General features: G+C 60.7%; 6 protein-coding genes across 6 annotated transcripts; all 6 read left to right on the top strand.

Annotated features, from left to right (window-relative positions):
• Nucleotides 1–378: 378 nt before the first annotated feature.
• On the top strand, nt 379–2,409 carry LSCM1_04733 (uncharacterized protein; the record flags this gene model as incomplete). The annotated part of the gene is made up of 1 exon (XM_067322227.1): nt 379–2,409. The coding sequence occupies one exon, from the start codon at nt 379–381 to the stop codon at nt 2,407–2,409; it is 2,031 nt and encodes a 676-aa protein (XP_067179024.1).
• A 2,426-nt stretch (nt 2,410–4,835) lies between these two features.
• On the top strand, nt 4,836–5,672 carry LSCM1_04732 (uncharacterized protein; the record flags this gene model as incomplete). The annotated part of the gene is made up of 1 exon (XM_067322226.1): nt 4,836–5,672. The coding sequence occupies one exon, from the start codon at nt 4,836–4,838 to the stop codon at nt 5,670–5,672; it is 837 nt and encodes a 278-aa protein (XP_067179023.1).
• A 1,383-nt stretch (nt 5,673–7,055) lies between these two features.
• LSCM1_04731 (uncharacterized protein) lies at nt 7,056–8,009 on the top strand (the record flags this gene model as incomplete). Its single annotated transcript, XM_067322225.1, has 1 exon — nt 7,056–8,009. One exon carries the CDS (start codon nt 7,056–7,058, stop codon nt 8,007–8,009), a length of 954 nt encoding a protein of 317 aa, XP_067179022.1.
• Nucleotides 8,010–9,662: 1,653 nt separating this feature from the next.
• On the top strand, nt 9,663–10,439 carry LSCM1_04730 (uncharacterized protein; the record flags this gene model as incomplete). The annotated part of the gene is made up of 1 exon (XM_067322224.1): nt 9,663–10,439. One exon carries the CDS (start codon nt 9,663–9,665, stop codon nt 10,437–10,439), a length of 777 nt encoding a protein of 258 aa, XP_067179021.1.
• Nucleotides 10,440–17,460: 7,021 nt separating this feature from the next.
• On the top strand, nt 17,461–20,010 carry LSCM1_04728 (uncharacterized protein; the record flags this gene model as incomplete). Its single annotated transcript, XM_067322223.1, has 1 exon — nt 17,461–20,010. The coding sequence occupies one exon, from the start codon at nt 17,461–17,463 to the stop codon at nt 20,008–20,010; it is 2,550 nt and encodes an 849-aa protein (XP_067179020.1).
• A 1,835-nt stretch (nt 20,011–21,845) lies between these two features.
• LSCM1_04727 (uncharacterized protein) lies at nt 21,846–23,186 on the top strand (the record flags this gene model as incomplete). Its single annotated transcript, XM_067322222.1, has 1 exon — nt 21,846–23,186. The coding sequence occupies one exon, from the start codon at nt 21,846–21,848 to the stop codon at nt 23,184–23,186; it is 1,341 nt and encodes a 446-aa protein (XP_067179019.1).
• Nucleotides 23,187–23,768: the final 582 nt, after the last annotated feature.

The raw sequence follows: 23,768 nt of genomic DNA, 5'->3' as shown, positions 1-23,768 counted from the left end.
CAACTGTGCCTTCGCCGTACTCGCCCTCCGCTTTTTCTTCCCTTCATTGACTCTCTCTCTCTCAAACACGCACGCACATACACACACGCCTCTCCGGCACTTCTACTGCTTTCCCTCTCATGCCGAGCTCAGTTGTACAGCCCTACAGCTACGCACTGCATCGTGGAGGCCCGCGTTTTTGTGGCGCGAGTGGCTCCGTGGTGTTCTTCCTCCTCGGCGAGCCCTTCCATTGACCGAGTGCTTCACAGCCTCCTTCCATCACGGCAAGCGCTCCAACGGAAGCGCGTGGAAAGGCGCGCTTTCTGTGGAGTGTGACAGGGCTCCCTCCCTCTCTCTTAGCCTGTGTGCAGCGGTGAGCAACTGGTGTTTGTTCGCTCGATGCTGCGTCGAAACACACAGATGCCGAAGCCGCAGTTGCGCGTGCTTGCCACGGCGGCACCACACCCCTCGAGGTGCGCGACCGGCTCTGTCGCACTCCTCGCCGCTCGCCGCGCCTTCTTCAGTCCTTTCGGTAAGCAGCGAGGCAACACGGGTGGGGCCGGTGCCTCCTCCGCGACGATCGGCAGTAACGCGAGCAACGCTAACCGTACCTCCAGTGAGAACCCGGGCACTTCGGTGCCGCCCAGCTTTCCTCCCAGGTTCGACCTCCAAAAGCTCCAGGCCTTGCAGCAGGTCTTCAACAGTCAGCCAAAGGAGACGCAGGAGCAGATGGTGCAGCAGGCCATGGCACTACAGAAGATGATGAGCAAAGTCCCCGGCCTCGGCAAGCTGACGCAGAAGAACACGCAAGTGCTGGAGCAGCTCATGAAGATGCACCAGCAGGCACCCCCACCGCCCACCCCCCCCTCCGCTTCCGCCTCCACCGCCACAGCGGCAGCGAATCCTGCGCCAACAAGTGCGTCTGCGGCGTCGCCTTCCCGGCAGGACCTCTTTGGCAGTGCCGCCGCGTTGAACTCCAAGCGCCTAAACGGGGGCGGACCCAACGGCGGCCCCTCCCTGGACGAGCTGCGGAGGGTCAACCTCGGCCCTGAGATCGAGGCGCTCTTCGACGAGCTCCGAACTCTACGCGGTCGCAAGAACGAATACCGCGCGAAATACAACCACGTCCAATCCACGCTCGAGGGACTGCAGCGGGAGCACCAGGAGCTGACCGTGCGCGAGGCGAGCCTCCGGAACAAACTGGCCAAGGCGGAGCAGGAAGTCATGCTGCTCACCTCCGACAACATGGAGCTGCGAGAGAGCAGCAAGAGCGTAAAACAACTCACACAGCTGAACAGGCAGCTGAAGGCTGAGGTGGAGCAGCTCAAGGCAGCTGCGCAGTCGAGCGCCGCCCCGGGCACCACTACGTTCGCGGCTCTGCAGCAGCAGCTGCATGAGCGCGAGGATGCACTGCGCTCCCTGCAGCGAAAGGTGGACCGCATGCGGCGCCGAGATCCACTGCTGCAGTTCTCACTTGCCTGCAGCAACGTCAGTCGATTGTGTGGGGGCGCCAAGGGCGATGACGCGGTGAGCACGGGCACCGCCGCGGCAGCAAGCGAGGCGAGTCAGGAGGCAGCCGAGCAAGCCTTCGCGGAGCTGCAGGCCAAATACCAGGAGCTCCAGAAGGCGGCTTGGGAGACAGCGGCGCGTGACCGCGCTGCGGCCGCTGCGGCATACGTGGCGGTGGTGCGACGCTACGTTATGAGCAGTGTGCCGCACTCGAACTACGACGCAGTTGTTGTATTCACAGGCGATGCAGCAGCGCTGCGCGCGTCCTTTGTAGACCTCGGCTTTCAGGTGGAAATGGTCGCTGGACAACGTGACAGGGCGCACGTAACCGCCGCAGCAGACGCCTTGCCCTTTTCCACCTCACCGGGGCCGTTTGGCTATGCCTTTGCGCTGTGGCTGTCGAGTGGGGTGGCTAGAGGGGAAAGCGGTAGCGCTGGCATCAGTACTGCGACCTCTTCGTTCACATTGACGAGTGCGTGCCCGTTTGTCTCTGCTGCTTTAGTGCACAACGCGAAGCGCTGCAGCGTTGCGTTCGACACCGCACGCGCCAGCGGCCCAGGCGGGCAGGCCACTAATGTCACGGAAACACAGGTGTACGCGAAGCTCACGATCGACGGTGCCCCGGCGTTCACGGCGGAGGCGCAGGATTCACGCAGTGCGCTAAGCAACCGGGAGGCCGCCCTCGACAAGCTTCACCAGCAGCGCCGCACGCAGTTCAACGACGGACTTGCGAAGCAGGAGAAGGCCGAGCTCGTGCAGGCGCAGTTGTCGGCCAAGCTTCGAGAACGGGGCGGCTTTACCCTGGAGAAGGATGTGCAGAGTTTGGTGCAGGAGGCCGCCTCCGCGAAGTTGGTGACTGCAGGTGATGCCGCACTGGTGACGATGCTGCAGCAGCTGGGTATTTTGGCCAGCGCGGTGTAGACAGCGCTGTCGGTAACGTCGATGGAGAAGCGGCAAGAAACCGGAGAGGCTTTCCCAGTCAGTGTTCCCTCCCTCCCTCGCTCTCTCGACCTCTCCCTCCATGTCTACATCCTACGTGGGCGTGCGGGTAGACGAGTGCCACTCGCGTGTGTGCGCGTGAGCATGTGTGAGGGCGACCTCCTGCCTCATTGTGTCGGCCGCGCAAATCGAGCGCCGACGGTGCGCAGCATGCCACCGCTTCCCGTGCTGTTTTGCCACCCAAATATACTGTGCGGCTCACTGAGATGTGTGCGCAACACGCTCGCACCTGCGCGCTCATGGCGCGCGCAAGCCCATACCCCCACTCCCACCGCAGCTGCTTTGCTCTCAGTCGGCTCAAGACAACAGCGGCAGCAAACACACACACACACGTCGGCGACCGCTCTCGGCTCGCATCGTTCCGCGACGCAGTGATAAGTGTAACATAACTGAGAATTGAGACGAAGAAGGCAGAGAGTCTGACCCGCTGTCTAGCTCATGGCTCTGCTGAGCAGTACAGTTGTGTGCGAGGGCTGGAAGAGGAGGTGTCCTCGCCGCCTCGCTGTGCCCTTTCTACACTCTCCCGCTTTTCGCACTCAGCTGTAGAACCAGCGCGCCCGGCGGGGCTCCAGAAAGGTGACTTGCGCATCCTCCCACGCTGCACTAGGAGCCTGGAAAAGGCCACTGAGGACCGCGATGGCGGGGAGGAAGGGAGGCACAGGCGCGCGCCTCTCAGCGCGTGCGGTGTCTCTGTTTGTGTGTGTGGGGAGGGGGGGAAGGTGGGGAGGGTTCCTGCGCCCCGCTCTCTGTGGAGGGAGGCTGAGCACCGCCCCGAGGAGTACACGGCGAGGCGACCTGCAAGGCGAGTGGTGGTATGGCCTTTGAAGCAGAGGCTTGGCCCAAGCGACAGCGTCTGCGATCTTCAAGACAATGATGAACCCTTGCTGGTGTCCTCGCTGCCGTTCCTGCACCTTGACGTACCTTGTCGAGTAAGTAAAGCCGCGTTGGCAGGCCTTTCCACGACGCCAACATGGTTGCTACTGCGCGTGTGTCCTCTCGTGGCAACGCTTGTGGCGAAGCTCGCCATACGCGGCGACGGGAAGGGCATCGTGGGCGAGTTGGTTGTTCACGACCTCGCGAAGGGGATCGCTGCGCTCGACGAGCAGCTGTCCTTCGCCGCCGCGTTTGCCTCCACAACTCTCTCGCACGCGCGGCATCACGTGCCTCTCTCATCAGCCGCAGTGGCGATAGAAGCAGTGCCTGTAGGCGGCTTGACGACGCTCACAAGGCCATCTTCGCCTTACTTTGGCCACCCAGCAGATAGAAAGGCGCATCGTCGGCCTGCAATGAGCAAGCCTGCATGCGCATGCTTTGCTGCTCTGGCGCTACCCGCTGTCACCTAACCTCCGAGCAGTTGGGGTGCGCCCTGAGGCGGCTCAAGGCGCGCTCCCTTTTCTCGTCGCCGTTTGCTTTGATCGCTGCTCACGCTAAGGAACTTCGTCGATGTCGTGCTCAGCGTTTCTTCCGTCTCTGTGTATGCGTGGGCATGCAGCGCGGGGTATGCGCCGAGGCTCGTAGAAACTCTGTACGTCTGCCTGCTGCACTTGCCGGGCTGCATTTTTTTGTCGTTGTTGCTCCCTTGGTGGGTGGTGGTGGGCGGGCGAGGGTTATCAAAGAGCGGGACTGAAGCTGCCAGCTGCGAACCTCACGACTCACACACCTCTGAGAAAGCGCTTCGTGCCTGCGGCGTCAAATCTCGCGCTTCCTCGTGGATACCATAACCGATATGGCAACTCTCTGTAGCGCTGCCGGCTACGAACACCGCAGGTATACTGCCCATGGAGGACCACATCAACGTCGACCGTCGTGCCCGAGCCGGCACCGAGCCCACGCTCCAGTTTCCTGCCGCTCCTGGCACCTCTCTCTCTCATCCCTCCTCGTCCTCTTACAACCATCTCCTCCTCCCCCCCTCACCCCTGCCCTCTAGCACTTGCACGCATCAACGAAAACACGGAAGCATCTCACGCGCACACACAGAAAGACCTCCTGACTCTGCCCCCCCACCTCCCTCCCTCCGTCCCTCGCTCCGCCTTCCGGGGCACACATCATATATATACACAGATACATATATTTATATATTTATATAATTATATATACATATATATAGTTATATGTATATATATATATATGTATATATTTGCATCCATTTATGAAGAACTCATCTCGGTGTGGCTGCCAGCGCGCGCATCGTCTTAGCGTACAACCCCACTCACACACACCTCACTGACACAGCGCTCTCCTTCTCCCCTTCCCTGCTGCTACACACTCACACACAAAAAAAACACCGCTCATTTCTCCGTCTCTGCCCTCTTTTTTTTTGTTTGTTTTTTTGCCAACGTTGCGAACTAATGCTTCCGTCAGAGTTCTCTTCCCCTACTGCCGGAAGCGGGACCGACACGGAGGGTGCGACAAACCCACAGGTGCACGTACACACGGTTGTCATCAACCTCGGCGATGCAGACGGGACTGCAGCGAGTGGCAATGCGGGCATGGCGAACCTCTTCCCTGCTGTTCCAGCCACAGTGACCGCCGCAATGACTGCAGCGATGGATCTCTCTGAGTTGCCCGGACTGGTGGACCTGCTCGGTGACACGACGCCTGCCACCACCGCTGCACGCGAGTGGTGCGCACCCAGCTGCCCCCCCTTCGCTCCAGAGGAGGTCATCTCCACCTTTGAAGTTGTAGAGTCGCTGGCGCCCACTCTAGTGACTACGGCCGCCTTCACTGACCGCGGTGAGGCTGACGTGGCCGACAGGGCTACAAGCCCGTCCCCGCACCCGATTGCAGAGGTGAAGGAGTGCGCTATCTGCCTCGAGCCGCTGTTCCGGACGTCCGTAGTGCCCCATTCCCCAGAGAGTAGCGAACACGTGCCGAAATCGGAGCCGTGCCCTTCGGTACTCTCTGCCTCGGTCACCGACGCCCCAGCGGTGGTATTGCCATCAGTACAGCCACACTCGCAAGCGCCTGCCTCGCCTTCTTGCAGGCCTCCCGCGGACGCTGCCGCAGTAGCCCCCGACGCGGTCTGCTCGCCAGCGCACGGTGACGGTTCAGAGGCAGCAAAGGATGCGAAAACTGTGCGGGAGGTGTACTGCGGTCATCGCTTTCACGAATCGTGCATCCTTCGCTGGATCATGCTGGGGCACTACTCATGCCCCCTCTGTCGATCTCCCTTCGTGTTTGAGTAAGAGGGATCAGCCGGGGAAGGGCCTTCTGATGTGACCATGCGCAACGGCGTTCACCTGTTCCCTCGTTAGGGGGATGAGGGGGAGGCTCGCGCCAGCGCGCCGCGTTTCGGCGTGGTCCCCTTGCCTCAATCGGAGGGAACGTCTGAGCAACGCATCGTCAGGAATGTCTGTGGTCAGGTCCTGCTCGACGTTGCGTCGGAAGAGGCCTGCGGCCTTGCGCGCACACATATTGGCACCATCCATGTGTGTATAAGGGGGGAGGGTTGGAGGCGAAGCTCTGGCGCGACTCGAACGCGCTCCTCACGGTGCCCATCGGTGTGCAGTGCCTGCGCCACACCTCAAGAGTTACCACGTGCCGACTGGATCGATGGAAGTGACTCGCCTTGACGGGGTGGCGTGCGAAGTTGGTGGTGTGCAGCGTTTGGGGTCGTGACCGTTTTGCGTAGGCAGCGGCGCGTGTGGCCCTAACGCTTGCCGAGTGTGGTTGACGGTGGTGTCTCACCTCACAGTCGATGACAGTGAGAGCGTTCGGGGACGTGTTTCGAGCATACGAACAAAAAAAAAGAAATGCGCGTGCCAGCACTGAGCTAAAATAGTTCGCCATGGCGAATCACGAGTAGGCGCAGCGCAGCGTACCTTGCCCTGGAGCTCGTGTTGTCTCTCCCGGGCTGCGCTGCCCATCCGCGCCACCAGCGCCGACACACACACATACAGAGACAGACACGCACAAGGGAGGAGGGGGAGGGGGCAACGTAGTGCATTAGGGCCTTGAAAGTGGGCGCCGCTGTCGTGGCTGAGCGTGTGAAAGGGTTCCGCCTCTCTTCTCGCTCCAGTCCATCTGCGCATGTATGAGATACCGTCTTTTACCTTCAGCCGAATCCTCTCCTCCCTCTCTCGCGTCGTTCTCTCTGTGGTGAGCCTGCGCGTGCCTTCATCTAGTGTCTGCGCTTGCGTCTGTGAGGTCAACCTGTGGTCTACCTTCGACGGTCGAGGCCACAACAGGTTTGGAGAGCGAAGCACAAGCTATATCGCTCACCGCGCACGCACACGCCTGACGAGACATCCGCCAGGCACATCCTTAGCCATCACCATCAGAATCGCTTCGTTGCTTCTTTCCTCATGTTGACTGTATGCTCCTTCGCCTTTGGTTAACCCGCCCCACCCCACCCTCCTCCTCTCGGTTTCTCTCTCTCGCTCCCTCTCCCTCTCTCTCGCACTGCCTGCCTCCACGCCCACAGAAGCAGTGATATACCGGCTCCTCTATCGATCGCTTCTTCTTCCCTGTTGTCTCGCGCACACCCTTGTAGCCCCTGGGCTGGCAAGCGCACGTCTTCTCCATTTCGTCTGCCCTTTTCCACCTCGCTGCCCAGGGCGGTCGCCACAATGCTAAAGAGCAGAGTCACGTCACTCTTTGGAGTGCAGTACCCCATTGTGCAGGGTGGCATGGTTTGGTGCAGTGGATGGCGTCTGGCGTCTGCCGTGAGCAACGCAGGCGGCCTCGGCCTCATCGGCGCCGGCTCCATGAGCTTTGAGGTGTTCAAGCACCACCTTCGTCGCTGCAGGGAGGCCACACAGAAGCCCTTTGGTGTCAACGTCCCTCTGAGCTATGATATGACGCGGCACATGGAACTCATCATCGAGGAGAAGGTGCCAATCGTGTTCACGAGTGCCGGAAGCCCCAAGTTATGGACAAAGAAGCTCCAGAGTCGCGGCATTACGGTGGTGCACGTCGTGCCCAGCAGCAAGCTTGCTCGCAAGTGCGAGGAGGCAGGGGTGAACGCTGTCGTGGCCGAGGGGTTCGAGGCTGGCGGCCACAATGGGCAGGAAGAAATCACCACGATGGCGTTGATTCCGCAGGTGCGTCAGGCTCTCTCGCCAGAGATCCCCCTGATTGCCGCGGGAGGCATTGCGAGCGGGCAAGCAATGCTCGCGGCTATGGCTCTTGGTGCGGAGGGCGTCCAGGTGGGCACGCGCTTCGCGATCACGCAAGAAAGCTCGGCGGCGCCGGCATTCAAGAAGAGGTGCACGGAGGCGCAGGAAAGTGACACGTGGCTAACCATGAAGCAGTACATGCCTACTCGTCTCATCCTGAATGACTACGGCAGGGAGGCCCGCCGCCTCTCTGAGTCGGGCGCCACAAAGGCGCAGCTGATGGAGTTTCGTGGCCCCAACCGCACAAAGAGGGGAATTTTTGAGGGCGACGTTGCCAATGGCGAACTCGAGATTGGCCAAATTGTGTCCACGTGTAAGGACATTCTAACCGCGGCGGAGGTGGTGGAGCGCATGGTGAGGGACTTCCACGCTTGCTACGCGCGGATCGCCACGCCGACGGTGTAGCGATCCGCGCGTAGCAAGCGTGGCGCATCCTTTCTTCGCGGTGTCGCGCATCGACAGTGACGTGGACAGAAGACGGGAGAGAGAAGGGGGAGTCCGCCTCTCCTCCTCCTCAGAGAGGCACTCGTAGAAGTATACGCCTCAGCATGTGTGCGCTGCCTCTCACCCCTCCGCCACTCCCTCCCTCTGTTCACGTGCTCCCCCTCCCCCGCTATCCTCACCTCTGGTGGTGCCCGTTGTGGTACTTTTTTTTTGCCATACGCACACGCACAGAGATAGGGGGGGGGGGGCATAGAGACGAACGGAGACAAGACAGACACCATTCCGCTCCCTTCGGTAAAGCCCTCCCGCACCCCACTTGCTTTCCCCTTCTCGGTGCCTTTCGGCGCCTTTGTTGCGCAGTTGCGCGTGTGCGCTCGCGTTTTCGTTTGCATCGGCGTGTGTCTTTTTAGTTGATTGGTAGCGCATACAGACAGGCATGAGCAGACGCGCTGACACGCCTGCAGTGACAGCAGCAATAAGTTGCGAATCGCTACAGCCCTCTCTGCTCTGCCAGCCAGTCATTCATCAAAACATACGCCTAACGTGGGGCTGTTTTTTGCGGTCGTGCACGCGGCACCTGTTGCCGTCAAGAAAGGAAAAAAACAAAGGCGCCTATCCGAGCAACACATTGCAGTGCTCCCCCTCCCCTATCACAAGTGAAAGAGCCAACGACGATGCGGTGGTGGTGGTGGTGGTGTTGGTGCAAGAGGTCAGTGGGGGTAGCGGCGACTGATGGTGCTGGTAGTGAGGAACTCTTCCTCCCCCCTTCCCACAGTGCTGCATAAGCGGAGCCTCCGTCAGTCGGCCCTTACCCCCTTCCCCTCCCCTCCGCCCCTTCGCCCTCGCACCAGCCTTGTCATTCTCCTTTCCTTCCCACTTCCTTCTCCACGCGGGCCCGGCGGAGAGAGCGACCACGGCAATAGGAGATGACCGAAAAAAAACAGAGAGGAGGTGGAAAACGGCCGAACCAAAAGGGAGATGAGGGAGCCACCGCTGGCATCATCGTCCGGCCTCTCGGCACGCGGGAGTCACCCGCAGAGGCGCGGCGGGCATGAGCACCCAAGCGCACCGGCTCGACGAAGAAAAAGACGCACAGCTGCAGTTGCTTGGTGTCTCTAATCTGGGGCGCTGGCGTGGTGGGCATCTTCTTCTTTTTCTTTGTTTCAGATGCCGCCGCTCTCAGACCCTAACGAAGGCGCGCGCTGTCACTCTCCAGACCATTTCGCTACGATTTTCTGCATTGTATTGCTTCTCTCGGCCCCTTCCCGCGTTGTGCGGCTCACACACAAAAAAAATACTCGCGTGCACGCGTGCTCGCTCACTCACGCGCCAACATGCCTGTGCCCCCACTCCTTCCACTGCCATCGCCATCAGTTTTATCCAGGCGATCTCTTCGCACTCCGTTACCTGCCGTTTTTTGTTTTCTCTGGTGAGCAGATCTGAAGCGCTCCCTCAGCTCTCCCCACCACTCACACGCATCTCTACCCCACCAACACCCCCCCCGAGCGCAGGAGTGTGTTGTGCCGCAACTATCGATATCGCTCACTGCTCCCCATCTCGGACCTGTCCTTCGTTGTGCCTCTTCTGTGTTGTCCAGTTTCGTTTGTCAGCGTCATGGCCAGCAGCGCCGACCAGGAGTCTCACGCACTCTACGGTGCCGTAGTGGTGCGACTGGTGGATCGTGTGATGCTGTGCAAGACACCCACTATCCCCACGGACGGCTTTACGATCCCGGGGACAGCATGGGCAGACCTCGTGAGCCGCTGCAGCGCTCCACACTTCCGCACCTCCGCGTTCCTCAACGTGACAGCCGATAGCGACCCGACGCAGGAGGTGAGCCTCTCTTACCATCTCATGACAGATGACGCCCTCGGCTACGGTATTATCGGTGCCAAGGGAGTTAGTCGTCGAGAAGGGCACGTTGCACTCGACGACCTGGCGGCGCTCTTCAAGAAGATGTTCGTGGAGCCGCCGTCCAAGTTGAATCCGAAACTGGTGGACGTTTTTGTGCGACCGGCGCGAGAGCTGCTGATGAGGCAGAGCAACGGTGGCGCCTCAGACCCGTCGGACAACAGAGTGAAAAAGGTTAAGCTGGCGGTGGATGAGGTGAAGAACTTGGCTCTGGACAACGTCGAGCGCGTCATCCAGCGCGGCCAGCGCATCGACGACATACTGCAAGCCACCGATGATCTACAGTTCCAGGCGGAGGGCTTCCAACGCAATAGCCGTGATCTGCGCAACCAGTTGTGGTGGAACTCGATCAAGGGCCGAATCGTCATGGTGGGCGTCGTCGGCTTCATGCTCATGCTGGTCTACTTCACCTTCTTTGCTGGTGACGGCAGCAAGAAGAAGACGGTGACCACACCGGCGCCGAGCTCGGCACCGGCATAACCGGTGGAGAGGCTTCCTCTCTCTCTCGGGCTCCCCGTGCGCGGGTGGTGAGTAAGAGGACAAGGCCAAGAGTGAAAGCGCGGGAGTGGGAGGCGAAAAGCGGGAAGCAAGGGAAGGAAAGAAGCGGTGGGATGGGGTGGGGCGGCAGTCGGCCCTGCCCCTTCCTCCCCCTCCTCCCCCCACCCACCCACTCCACAATCGAGACGGCGCATTACGTTGCCCCTTTTCCTCGCTTCATGAAGGAAAAAAACGCTCTCCTGAGAGAGGAAAGGCAAAGGCCCCACACAGCGCCTGTGCACGCGTGCACTTCCTTCACTGCGCCGGTCAGATTTGTCGTGTGTGTGTGTGTGTGTCTGCCCCCTCCGCTCTTACCTCGCCAGCTCTCTTTCCCTCTCTCTCTCTGCATCTTTCCGTCTCCGCATTGCATGCGCAGTGCCTCTCGCCCTCTGTCCTTGGTGCTGTTCATTTCCTATCTGAATAGGCCGGTCTTGCACTCGCTGCTCCGTCCTGTCAGCGCCCCTCCCCTCTGTCATCGCCTCTCTCCTGCCCCGGCCCCCTCCACATGTCATGTGGTCGCTGCCATGGGACTGTCGTCTGTGTGTGTGTGTGTGTAGGTGGTCGTTCGCCACCTCCCTTCGTGCTGTTGCGTTCCTTCCACTCTCCCTTCGCCTCTTGCCTCTTTTCCGCGAACCTCTTCCAGCGGCGCGTCGGACACGTTCTTCCCGAGCGCAAGGGCAGAGGGGGTTGGGTGACGTGGTGGGGCGGGGGAAGGGGAGAGTCGCCGTGTATCGCCTCTCTGACTGCACCTAATCCAGTTGAGAGGTGCGGTACGAAAGGAAAAACAGAACGCAAACACAAGCGCACCGTCACGAAGCGCGCGCGCACACACACGCACATCTATATATATATATAAGCTATGCATAGCGCGTGGGCGGGGAGGGGGAATGGGGGTGCGAGAGAGAGGGGTGGCTGCCATACATTCGGGTGGAGTGCAGCTGCGGTTGTGGTGGTCTTATTTTTTGTTCTCTGCAGCACCTTTCTCTGTCACCTCCATGGTGAGCCGATGCGGTGAGCGTTACTGAGGAGGAAAGAGGGATCCGCGACGTTGTCACATTAGCGCGCTGTCATCCCTCCGAGGGCGCAGGAGTCTGTGTCGACTTGCGCGGCTGCTCGAATCGCATCCAACACTAGATGAGCTCCTCCTGCATGCGCTGGTTGTCTTTCTAATGCTGTCGCTTCCCCTTCTCTTCCCTCCCTCCTCTCCACACCCCTGTCCCACCCCCTCCTCTGCACCTGCGCACGTGCAACAGAGAGCGCTTTACGTGCCTGGTGCGGAGCAAGATAGTCGAGGCAGGCCTTTCTTGACAAGGAAGCCTGACCTGCTGCCGGTCTCGCCTCCTCTCCTAAGGTGCCGTGTGCCCATCCACCAGTCTCTCACCATCGCAGACTGTCGCGTTCACTGTCGTTGCCGCACTAGGTCCCTAAAGTGTCCGCTTCCTCTGCACGTGAACAGCGCAGTCCTCCACCATTCGGCATTCATGTGTACACCGATGCCTTGCGCCGCTTCTTCCTCTCCTTATGGGCCGCTGAGTGGTCCATCACCGCCGCCACAGCGACGGAAGGTAGCGACTGGGCGTCGGCTCACCCCCCTCCCGCCGTCATTACTTTCCTCATCTTCCTCGGCTGTCACCGCCGGAGCAGATGCTGGCGGCCTCTGCAAACCTCGCCGAGACCCTCAGTGCCGCCTTCCGCCCGTGCCACCGCTGGACGGCAAACCGCAACATGAAGTGCGCTCCACCTCACCCAAGACCGCCGTCACAGCAGCCCCCCTGCAGCTCTTGTTCGCGGGTACAGCACCAACGAGTCGAGTGCGCCGATCACGGGGTGGCGCCGGTACGGTCTCGGTAGCCGACAGAATTGCGGCGCGGCCCGTGGGGGAGGCGCCACGCAGGTCTGGTTCAGCTATCGCCAAGCACCTCACACCCCAGCGCGGAGAGGTATCCATAGGTGCGCCGTCCAGGCCATGTGTCTCGGCTTCCTCAGCGGTCGCACAGAGCCGCCAAACGCCACGCGCGCCTGCGATGCGGCGCAGAGGATGTGGCGCATTCGTCAGCGACACCGCAGAGCATCGAGAATCTCGCGCGCCAGGGATGGCTGCCACGGATACGAGCGCGGCGCGGCCGCCCGCCCCTCCGGATTGCAATGGTCGCCGGCAGACGTGGCTGGGCACCTCTTTCAGAATCGCAGAAGGTGACGCGACTGCTGCCCGCTCAGGTCCGCTAGCGGCGGACGCCAGTCCCTCGTCCCCGTCGGCAGAGCAGCGTCAAGGCGACATCGATCTCCCGTATGCCCCACATGACATGGACGAGCTCTTCTTCACCGACGCGCAGAACTGGAGTACCGAGGCGGAGCTCCCGGGGCTGGTCTTGGCGCTGCTCGAGGGTGTGGCACTGGAGGCGCCGTACACCACTGCTCTGTGGACGCAAGCCTACGTGAGCCCTACTGAGCTATTCTCAGCGTCAAAGGACAGTGCATCTGAGCTGCCGAGTGCGTTTCGGCACCGTGAGGCCCAGCATCGTACGAACGGCTTCTATGCGTGCATTCGGTGTGGTACGCCGGTCTGCAGTCCATCTCATCAAGTGATACCAGCATCGGACGCTCTTCGTGGTATCGCCGTGTTCGATGCCCTTCACATGAACGGCGTTATGTGCCGCGTGAGTACACAAACTGGGAGAGGTGAAGCACAGCGGCTGTTGTGCGTGCGGCGCCGCTCCTTGCAACGTGCCCGAGTCGGCGTGTCACGGAACATCGGCGATGACGCCGTAGAGCGTAACGCCCCCGCAGGCGGGCTACGATTCGTCGTGCAGTGCCGGCACTGCGAGGGATGCCTGGGTATCATGCTGCTCGGCGAGTCCGCGGCTGCAACCCCTGCGAATGCGGCCCGGCTCAGTGGCCTGGGAACGACCCTCGCCGCCGCACCTACCACGGCGCTGTTCTGTACAAACAGCGTGTGTCTGGCGTACATGCCCTACCGCACGCGGGCCCCGCTGGATCAGACCATATTTGATACTACGACTCCCGGCGTCCGCACAGGCGGCATCAGCGACGGTGGCGGCGGAGCCGTCATTTTTGGTGGCGCCTCCGTGGCGGCGCCCTCTCAGTCCCGAGTCACACTGAGGGCTCTATTTGGCTCACCGCACGGATCCGTGGCGTGGGGCCTCGAGGCCACGAATGACGGCCGTGAGGCGCTGCGGAGGGGCATCACCTCCGTGGACGACGACGGCAACGACGACTTGGAGGCTTCGCTCAACGACTTGCTGGCAGAGCTGAACCCTCACAGTGATCGCACGCCGATGGACAGCAGCGACGACTCAGATGACTGACGATAGATGAAGAGCGCCAAGTGTGGAATATCTTTGGAGCTCTTCCCTCTCCTCGTTGCCGGTCCCCTTCCATTCGACGAGGCGCCACTTCTTCCCACCGTTGGGCAGACGTCTTCCCTGCTGGAGTGGTCAGGAAGGAAATTCACGGTGAGGCTGGCGATAGCCGTGCACAGTAAATCGGTTGACCTGACGAATGCCGAGAGTAGGCTGACGTTTCCCCCAACCCCGCCGCTGCCGCCGCTTCGTGGTGCCTCTTGTATTTCTCTGTGTGTGTGTGTGTGGAAGAAGCTCCCTAGACGCATTGATAGACGCCAGATGTATGAGCGAGAGAGCGACTGGTGAGACGGGGAACATTCACCTGAGAGGAGTCGAACGGCATTGTGGCAATAGGTTTGTGTGTGTGTGCGCGCCAACGCTCGCAAGCTTCCACAGCTTTGATTGTGGTGAGCAACGAGCTCAGCGGCACACGTCCTCCTTCGCTCCCTGGCATACATGTATATAAACGTGCAAACGGCGCTCCATGATCAGCAGCCGACTCGCTCTCCCTCTCTCTTTCATCAGTTGCTTTGGTGCGTGCTCCGCCCCTAACATTTCGGACGCGTGCCTGAGCGACCAGCAAATGTGTCTCATGATGACGGATCGGGTGGCGCTCTCTGTCGTCTGACGGGGAGGAATCGGGGGAGGGAATAGCAGTAGGAAGGGACGCATCCGTCCACAATGGCTCGATGACACGTACATCTATGCATATATATGCAGATGCATATGTGCGGCTCGATCCCCCCACGCTCTCCGGCATTGTCGTTGTCGTGGAGGAGGTGCCCACGCTTTCGGTCCCGTTGTAGGCCTACGCGGGTACTGCCGCCGCCCCTTTCCCTCCCTTCTCCCCCCATTTTGGCCCACACTTCTCTCTCGCCGCTGTCCGCACGGAGTGCGCAGTGAGCCGCCGTCTCAACTCTTTCCGTCCGTTTTTTTCGCACCGTCTCTCTCTCTCTGCCTCTGCGCCTCTCTCACTCATTCATTCACTTCTCCACACACACACACACCGCCCGCCCGCGCCAACCCTCTCACGTTTGCTGTGGCACATGCACGCACACTCGCAGGATTCCTAAACAACTTTCTCCCCCTGGCTCGTACCACTTCTCCCCGTCAATCATCTCCTCCTCTTTACGCTTCGCTTCTTGCTCGTCGTCGTCCACACTCGCCCACAGTATCTGCACGCTTCGCGTCTCCGTCCTCGTCGCTCCCGCTCTCTCCCTCGCTACAGCGCCTCGCTCCTGCGCGCAGTACGGCAGCCGCACCATCGCCTGCTTTCCGACCTCCCCTCTCCCCCCCGCCTCTGCCGCCACGCGAGGCCTGTGTGTTTGCCCCCTCTCACGGGTACGAGCCGATCGTGGACGAAGAAGCACTACCCAATCCACCACCACCAAAGACCCCTCACGCACTCTTTCGCCGCCATCACACAGCGCATTCACGTCGACTACCACGATACAGCAACTGCAAAAGATCCGCCTTCCGAAGGTCACTTTTACGCCGCAGTCTGTCTCGCCCCTCTCCCCCTCCCTCCACCATTCCCTCTCCGTGCACGTGCACGCACACATCAAGCTCCTTTGACGTCACCTTCCTCTTTCGCTCGTCTCTCACGTATCGCGGTGACCCCGTGCAACCTCTCCGTCCACCTCTCCCCACACACACGCGCGCGCACACCGACAGGCGCGTCCCCTTTCCTCACCTCTTTGAGAAATCTCTCATCGCCACTTTTACGCGCGGCCGGCAAGCCGGCAGGCCGTATCAGCGATTGTGCGTACCTGCGCGCGCGCCTGCCTACGCACTCGTCGCCCTCCACCGCGCCTCGTGTCCCGCGTGGCAGACGCGCACTGGTCTCGCCTTCAACTCTCGTCCTTGTTGGTATCGTCTGTGTACGTGCGGTTGGGGGTGGCGGTGCCATTTGTCCAAAGGGTCGTCTGCGCCTCAGATTCCCTCGAAGGACGCACTTCCGTGCTTGTGCAACACACCTCGCATTCATCGCCTCCCTCCTCCTCCTCCCCCCCACTCACCCACCTCACCCGCCCCCTCTCTCTCTCCGCAGGTGGTGCAGTGAGGGTGTCCAACGCGCAGACTGGCAATAGAAGACGCAGAGGTGGCATCCCTCACGGCACCAGCGGCGAGGTCTCCCCCACCCGCTGGTCATCCGTTTGTGGTGAACGTTAACACTCACCTCTTGTTTGTTTAGCATCGGCTCCATTCAGTCTAGTGACAGTGCATCGCAGGGTATTTCGGTCAACCACTCCTGCTGCAGCACACATACGCAGGTGCCTTTGCCCCCCTCCTCCTCTCCTCTCCTCATCCTCCTCCCTAACCCCCCCTTACGCCGCGCCTTCTATATAACCTGCTGTGTGAGTAATCTCTTGGCTGTCTCTTTTTTTCGCCCTTGTGTGCGGCGTGGCGACTAGACGTTGCTGGGGTACTGGTGAACGTGTAAGTGTCTGTGTGTGTGTGTGTGGAAGCGGTTTGGTGCCGGTGGATGCTGTATGGGCTGTGCGCAAAGTCTCGATTGGCGCCGTATCTCGGTGCTTCTCCCTCTCTGTCTCTGTCTCCGTTTCTGCGGGTGTGTTGGGGGCGGAGTGAAGGCCCTGTGCTGTTGACGTGACGCCATCGATACTCCGCTGCTGCTGCTGCTGCTGCTTACAGCCTCCCCCTTCACCTTGTCCTTCTCGTTCTTGCCTTTGCCACCCTTCGTTTCTTTCGGTCTGCGCCGCGCCCTTCCCTCTCCTCCTCCACCCCCCCTCTTCGTTTGCTCCCGGTCCTATACCCACGAACGTTACAGCTTACAGGAGCCCCCCCGCCCCATTTTTTTTTCAGTGTGGAGCCTCTCTCTTACCACCACCACCCCCTTTCTTCGGTGCACGTCTTTGATCCGCCTTCGCCACGAGCTGCTCTTTGCTTCGTGAGCAACGGAAGTGCGGGTCTCATCGAGGTCGGCTCCGCGAAGGCATCTCAGAGAGGGAGAGCGAGCGAGCGCGCGCGAGGAGGGCGCTGTTAGAGAAGCACACGCACATCGCACGGGGATCTGTGGCAGCGGCTGTCTGCGCACGACCGTAGCATCATCGCCAACGCCCAGCCTACCCGCGCAGGACGGCTAGACACCGTGGCGCCTCTCTGCGCTCTCTCACTCTCCCTATCACTCTTCTCCAGTCACTAGAGCAGGCACTGAAAAGAAAGGGAAAAGGACCCGATAAGGCGAAGAGGTAAGGACGAGTGTGGGGGTACCTAAGCAGTTTCGGCACAAGGACGTTTTCTTCTTTGCTCACTTGTTTGGGGAAGAGGTGGGTACGACGAAGAGGAAGGAGACAGCAGGCGATCCCTTCGGAGTTGGTGGACCTTGACTGTTGTTCTTCCTGCCGCCCGCCTTTTTTCTTTGTGTGTGTGTGTGTGCATCGTGCAAGTGCCCCTCTCCTCCTCCTCCTCCTCTCTCTACCCACACCTCCTGCAGCCACCCCTCTTCTCCTGAGGGGCTACACTGACTTCACCGGCACATACGCAGAGAGCGAGTACGCGCGTGCGCACCTCCCCCCTCCCTCTCGCTTTCTATCATCCCCTCCTTGCTGACTGCGGTACCTTTGCTGTCACTCGAGCCCGGAATGACGTACGCCCCTCATCAGCAGCAGCAGCAGTCGTATGTGCTGAATGGCGAGCCTGCACATGCTGACCCACACCTTGCCGCTCTGGCGGAAGAAGTGCAGCGAATCGCAAGTAACATCAACGGGCCGTTCCGCAAGGCGGAGTACACCATGGTGCTGCAGCAGTTCGACATATTGATGGCGACCTCCGCGGTGGAGGAGGTCGCCGCGATGGCGGTAGAGTGCCGTGAAGAAATGCGCGAGCTCCTTGTTCTGGGGCATTCATTGAACATATTGGGCCCCAACTTCTTGAAGTTCCGCTTGACAACCCCGCAGGGGCGCGCGATCGGTGTGAATGGTAACTACAGTCTTCCGAAGCCACCCACAGTCTCCGATCGCACCTACCAGCTGTACACGCTGGAGCAGCGCATCGAGGATGCGTGGGGACAGGTGCTGCTGGCGGCGATGCGCCAGATGCCTGACGAGCAGGAGCACCACGAAGAGATTGTGAGCGACTTTGAGCGACTGTTCGAGCGCTGCTCTGACTATCTGCGCGCAATGCTGCAGGAAACCATGAGCGCGGTGCACCTACTGGACGTAACGGTGATGGACGCGAAGGAGCTGTCCACGCAGTTTGTCGTGTGTGCGGCGCTGGTGAAGCACTATCCCTCCGACGCCGCCTCGCTGGTAAAATTCATTGAGTACCTGAAGCAGCGAAGCATTCCGCTCTCTCTGGCCGCCGCAGAGCAGCTGGAGCGCATTTATCTTCGCTTCATGAAGGGTAAGACTGCCGCGGACGTGTTTGAGAGCGTCACCGCTGCCGGCCTTATCCCGCTATCCGTGCGGCCGTTTGCGATGCTCTTCAACAACCTCACCGACGCGAGTGCGGTGCTTGACGCGTACGATTTGATGCTGGACTACGGTATTGCGCCCGAGGCGTCCACGCTGCGAATCTTGTGCAAGCAGTCCCGGATGGAGTACGCAAAGCTGCACTTCACGACGGTGCTCAAGAGCATGGCAACTGCCACCAGCGCAACGCAGTCGCATTCGCCGACGCCGCCGCCGCCGTGCTCCCCGCTGGCATGCGGAGCCGCTGGCGCGGCAGCCACGCATACGAATGCCTCCGTCGCCTCTACGTCCACTGCCGCCACCGCATCGCGCCGGCGTGACGAGCGTTCCTACTTCGCGCAGCGCATCGAGGAGCTGGCGGAACGCAAACCCAAGGCGTCGCTCCTAGAGGCACTGAAGGTGCTGCATCGCGCCGAGGTGGAGGGGACGTCGCTGCAGGGGGACACGTACATCATGTCCGCCCTGCTTCGGCACTTCTGCCGCAGCACGACCCCGCGCCGGCACTTGGTGCTACCCTTCAGCGAATCACTGGCGTATCGTCCAGGGCCTGTCTCCGAGGATGCACAGCCCACATCCGAAGTGGGCGCTGGCGGCGACCTCAAAGGGCACCCCGCCGTGAACGCGTTCGACTTCAGCTTCGACGCCGCTAAAGATGAGCTGCTGGAGGGGGAAGGAAAAAGCACCATCAACGAGGAGTTGGAGGGGCTGCCAGGCGCGCCGCCGCGCTCCCGTGGTGGGGAGCTGGAGCCGGAGAAGAGTCACCGCCCACGCCTGCCACTGCGCGACCCCTACTTTGCCGACAGCTCCGAGGAAGGTACGTACATTCTCGAGGTGCTCAAGTCCTATGGCTCTTATCCAGACAACAACGTGCTGCAGGCACTCTCCGCCCAATACGAAGGGCAGGTACCGCAGATGGAGATCGTCGCCAGCGCTGCCGACGCCTTCTTCGAGGGCTGCATGGCCTCTCAGGGCACAATGACCCCCGTGGACTGCCGCTTCCTCCACGCACTAGGCTATTACTACATCGACAACCGCTGGCGCGACCGCGCGCATCAATTGGTGCGACGCGTGCTGGAGATGTTCTATGCCTATTGTGTGACCTTCCACACCGATCTCGGCGGAACAGAGAAGTGGTTCTCATACTTCGCCGTCATTGTAGGCACCAAGACTGGCCCACTAGACCTCGGTATCGGCCTCTTTGGTGCGTCCCTCGCACTCTCTGACAAGACGGTCAACCCTAAAGTCGCGACAAAGCTGACGGCGAAGCGGGACTCCTCGGAGCACGTGATCGAGATCATCGCCGAGCTGGATAAGTGCGGGTGGGATTATCATCGAATCCTTTGCTGCGACGCCCTCATGTTGGAGCCGCAGGAGCGGGTAGCCGCAGAGAACGAGGAGAGCGCCGCTGGGGCGAGCGGCGCTGGCTCACGCGACCACCATCATGGCCGAGGCGCCAACAGCAGCAGTGCCGCAGGCGCGGCGTCGTCGTCTACAAGGGGAGCTGGCGAGGAGCATCTCGGCAAGGATAGCATCTACACGTTGGTGGGCCAAGGCCCGAGCTCCTACAGCAACCCTCACCTGCTGTCGGCCCGCCCCAGCCTCGTCACATTTATGTATGTGGCACTGCGCGACTTGGGCGTTTCGAAGAAGACAGCGGACTGGCTTCGTGACAGACTCAAGGCCGCGCGACAGGAAGCGCTGGCAGCGAAGAGGAGTCGCTGAGGCTCTCTCTGGTGCATCGTGGATCCTGTCACCAGCGGCGGCGGCGGCAGCCGTGGAGGAAGAGAGAGACACCAGAGGTAAGGGCAGTGGAGGGAGGGGGAGTAGAACTTTACGTGGGGGAGGGGAGAGGAGGCATCGTCTTTGTCGGCTTTCCGCACAGTCCTTGATGGTGTTGCGCGGAAGCCTCTCGGCGTTCTCTGCCGCGGTCCTCTCGCAAGACGGCAAGCAGATCATCTGTTGTGACAGTCTTTCTTTGCTTGACCGCTCTCCCTCTCAGTGGCTGCGCCACTCATCGAATCGCCCGTCTCCACCGACATGTTCCCCTTTAGAAAGGCTCTGCCCCTCCCCTCTTCTCCCCAACTGACACTGTGTGTGGCTCACAGAAGGGCGACTGGCAGTGCCTCGATGCTTCTTGTGTGTCGTCGACTTGGCTGCCCGCTCCCTCGATCGTTCGTTGTGGGGTAGCCGCGTCCCTCGAAGTCGGTTTCCACTACCCACTGACCTCTCGGCAGGAGGGAGGGAGGGGGCCAGAGACCGTCGCCTTCGTCGTCCACCTCGCCCTCTATCCACTGCTGCAAGGCCCTTGCGCGTCTTTCTTTCCTTCGAAAGGGTGATGTCATATAAATGAATATATATATATATATGTCTATGTGTTTGTGTATGCATGTGGCTGCGTGTGTACTGCAGCTGCCACAGTGGCCTCTGTTTCAGTCGCGGATGTCCGACATCGTCAGCTCTCCATTGTGTGGTTGCCACTGTCTTGGCACACACACACACACACACGCACGCACTCCACATGTGCGGAGCGAAGGAAACGGCACCCATATCCAGCACCACCGCCAAGAAGCCGAGAGGATCTGTGAGAATTGATGGGCAGCCAGACGAACGGAAAGAAAAAAAAAGCAGCAGCCGCAGTATGCGAGGAGGAGCGGGCGGGAGGGAGGAAGGGGAGGAGAGGGGTACAGACGACTGCTTCCGCTGTCGCTCCCAGCCCTCTTCCTCCTTCCCCCACCCCCGCCCACCCCCTCGCCTTTTCCTCTCTTCGCTCTCCATTACACCATTCGATCTTTGTCCCCACCTCCTCTTTTTTCGGGCCCTTCTTCACGACCAGCACATGTGTAAGGCGAATCGCCGTGTCGCAGGTGCACTCAGTGTGAAGGTGATTGTGGCAGGTAGACATGATCATACCACGCGTCATGAGTCCCCTCCCCCTCCCTCCCTCCCTCACAACTTTCCCTCTATCCCCCGCCCTGCCATGGATACATTTCTCTCTCTCGGTCCCCTAAGCAGCATTCCCACGGGCAGCTACACGAAAGCGCCTCTCTTCCCGTGTGTATGTGCGTGTATGCATGCGTGCGTGTTGCATGGGCTCGACCCTCGGACGTGGCTTCACGTGGCGGTGGTCTGTAGCGCTGACAGGCAGTCTCGGCAACGTTTCCCCAGCACGTCTCTCTCCGCTTCTTTGTCCACAGGTGCTGCCGTGCGGCTGTACGATTCTCTTCCACGCCTCTTTCCTCCCTCCTCCGCCTTCAATCGGATGTGTGTGTGTGTGTCGTCGTGCGTTACCCGCTTCTCTCATCCCTCTTCGGCAGTGGCACGACCACACATAGCAAAGGCTCATCCGCAAGAGCTGCTGCCACCCTCCCCACGGCCTCCGGTATACTCTCTCCCTTCTTTCCTGCACGCTCTCCTCCTGAGAAACACACGTGCCCACCGTCTTCTGAATGAAGAGTGATGGGTGAAAACTCAGCGCACACCCCCATATCTATGCATCTCGATCTTCCAACACCACCCCTCCTCTCTCCCTCTCGCAGCCACTTCGAACTCTATGACCGATGTCTTCGTCTCTTGTGGACGTGTACGAGCAGGCATGTAGGGGTGCCGTGGTGCGACCTAACTCTGCACTGACCCGCTGCTTCGCGGCCTCCAATCAAGCCATGCCGCTGAAGGTGTTGTCCCTCACCAATAACCTTATTGGGCCGCGTGGGCTAGTAGCGCTGCTGCCTGTGCTGCGTGAGTGCCGGCACACCTTGCACAGCGTCGACCTTAGTCACAACAATCTCGGCAACGGCTCTATTCGAATGCTGGTGTTGTGCTTCGCGAACCGTGGCTTTGCTGCCCTACGTCAGCTAGAGCTGCGCGGCAACCTGCTTACGTATCAGGGCGGCAAGTGCCTGGTTCACTGGTGTGCGGGGGTGCAGACGGTAAAGCGCACAAACGACTTCCGGGAAGCCGGCGCTGGTGAGGCGAAGCCGAGAAGTGCTGCTGCTTTCCCTAAGGCGGCGCAATCTGACGCGCTGACGCCGTCGCTTTTCTGCATACAGCACTGGTGTGATGCTGCCGATGTCCACATCGAATACATAGGCATCGAGGGCACCGCCATGCCCGAGATGTTGCAGAGGGCTCTGCAGCAGCGAATCGCCGCCACCATCGCGCGTCGCAAGGCGCGTCGGCTTGGGTGCACATCACAGCAAAACAGTCGTGTTTCAGCAAGCAAGTCGGGCCTCATCGCGGATGTATCCGGCGTAGCCGACACTCAACCGCAGTCGTCGACGGGCACCGACCACGTGAAAATGACTGCCTCGGAAGCCATACTGGTCGTGGCGGTGGCTCACGCACCTACGCGGAGCCCGGTGGAGTGGCTCCAAGACGACAACAGCGAACAGCAGTACTGCGACGGCGGGAGCGTCTCCGTCGCCGGTGACGTCGAAGCTGACGCCGTGACAGAGGCCCGAAAGGCGGACATTCCTTACGTTCTTGAATGTGATACCGATACGAATGTCTATCGCATGCTCGCGTATGATGACGCCAGCGCCAATGGCAGCGTCCCGGATGCAGCGGAGGAGCTCGACGCTGTCAAGGACAAAAGCGGCCGCCTCAGCCTCAGCAGCACCGCTTTCTGTACGGCAGGGCCGCCTCCGACTGCTCACCTGCACGAAGAGCAGCAGCCACTGCCAAGGCGACGTGCGAGATCAAGCATGTGCCCGGCTTCGCGCCCCGAGGCGGCGTCGCAGCAGCAGGAGCTTGGGCAGCTCTCTTCTCCTCCTCGGGCCACGAGCGCCTTTCACGTGTTAGACGACTGGGCGCTTGAGGCCGTCGACGACGGGATGAGCGGCGGTGGTGTTGGTAAGGGGAAGGATGCCGATGACCTGCCAATGTGGTTGGAGGACCCGTAGCACGCTGTTCGCCATTGCTCTCGCCGAGTACAACGTGCGCCTACGGACAGTGGCCGCTGTCGCTCCCCCCTGCTGACTTGCGCTGCTCACCTCTGAGCTGCGAGCTGTGGATGTGCGGCAAAACGTTCTCTCTCCCCTCCCCCTTGTGGACCTCGTCATCTTCCGTTTCGTCTTCTCACTTTGATGTGACTCCCCGGCCCGGGCATCGTCCTCGCCTCCTCCGCCTCCACCCACCCCTCCCCCTTTTTTTCATCTCCATTACATGTAGAATACCCACCACCACCGCTGCCATCACGACGACAGCGTGCTCGAGCTCATTTTGTGTTTGTCTGTGTGGCGGTGTGCGTATCGCTCGCTGGACGCCCTCGGTCAATCGAGAAAATGGTGTTCGCCCTTCTTCCTTCCCTCCCCCTATTGAGCATGGAACTTTTGTGTCTGTGTCTCTGTGTGTATGTGTGGCAGGCAGGCGGGCAGGTGACAGGCGAAAGAGAAGAGGGCGGCAGACGTTAATCATGGGGGATTTGGCAGCGCCTCGGCGGGCGCTGCAAGCCGAAGGAGAGGAGCTGGACGAAAAAAAAGGTC

Source organism: Leishmania martiniquensis, chromosome 21 (genome assembly GCF_017916325.1).
Source record: "Leishmania martiniquensis isolate LSCM1 chromosome 21, whole genome shotgun sequence".
In the NCBI taxonomy this organism is placed as follows: Eukaryota; Euglenozoa; class Kinetoplastea; order Trypanosomatida; family Trypanosomatidae; genus Leishmania; species Leishmania martiniquensis.
This window is presented reverse-complemented; position numbering and strand designations above follow the sequence as displayed.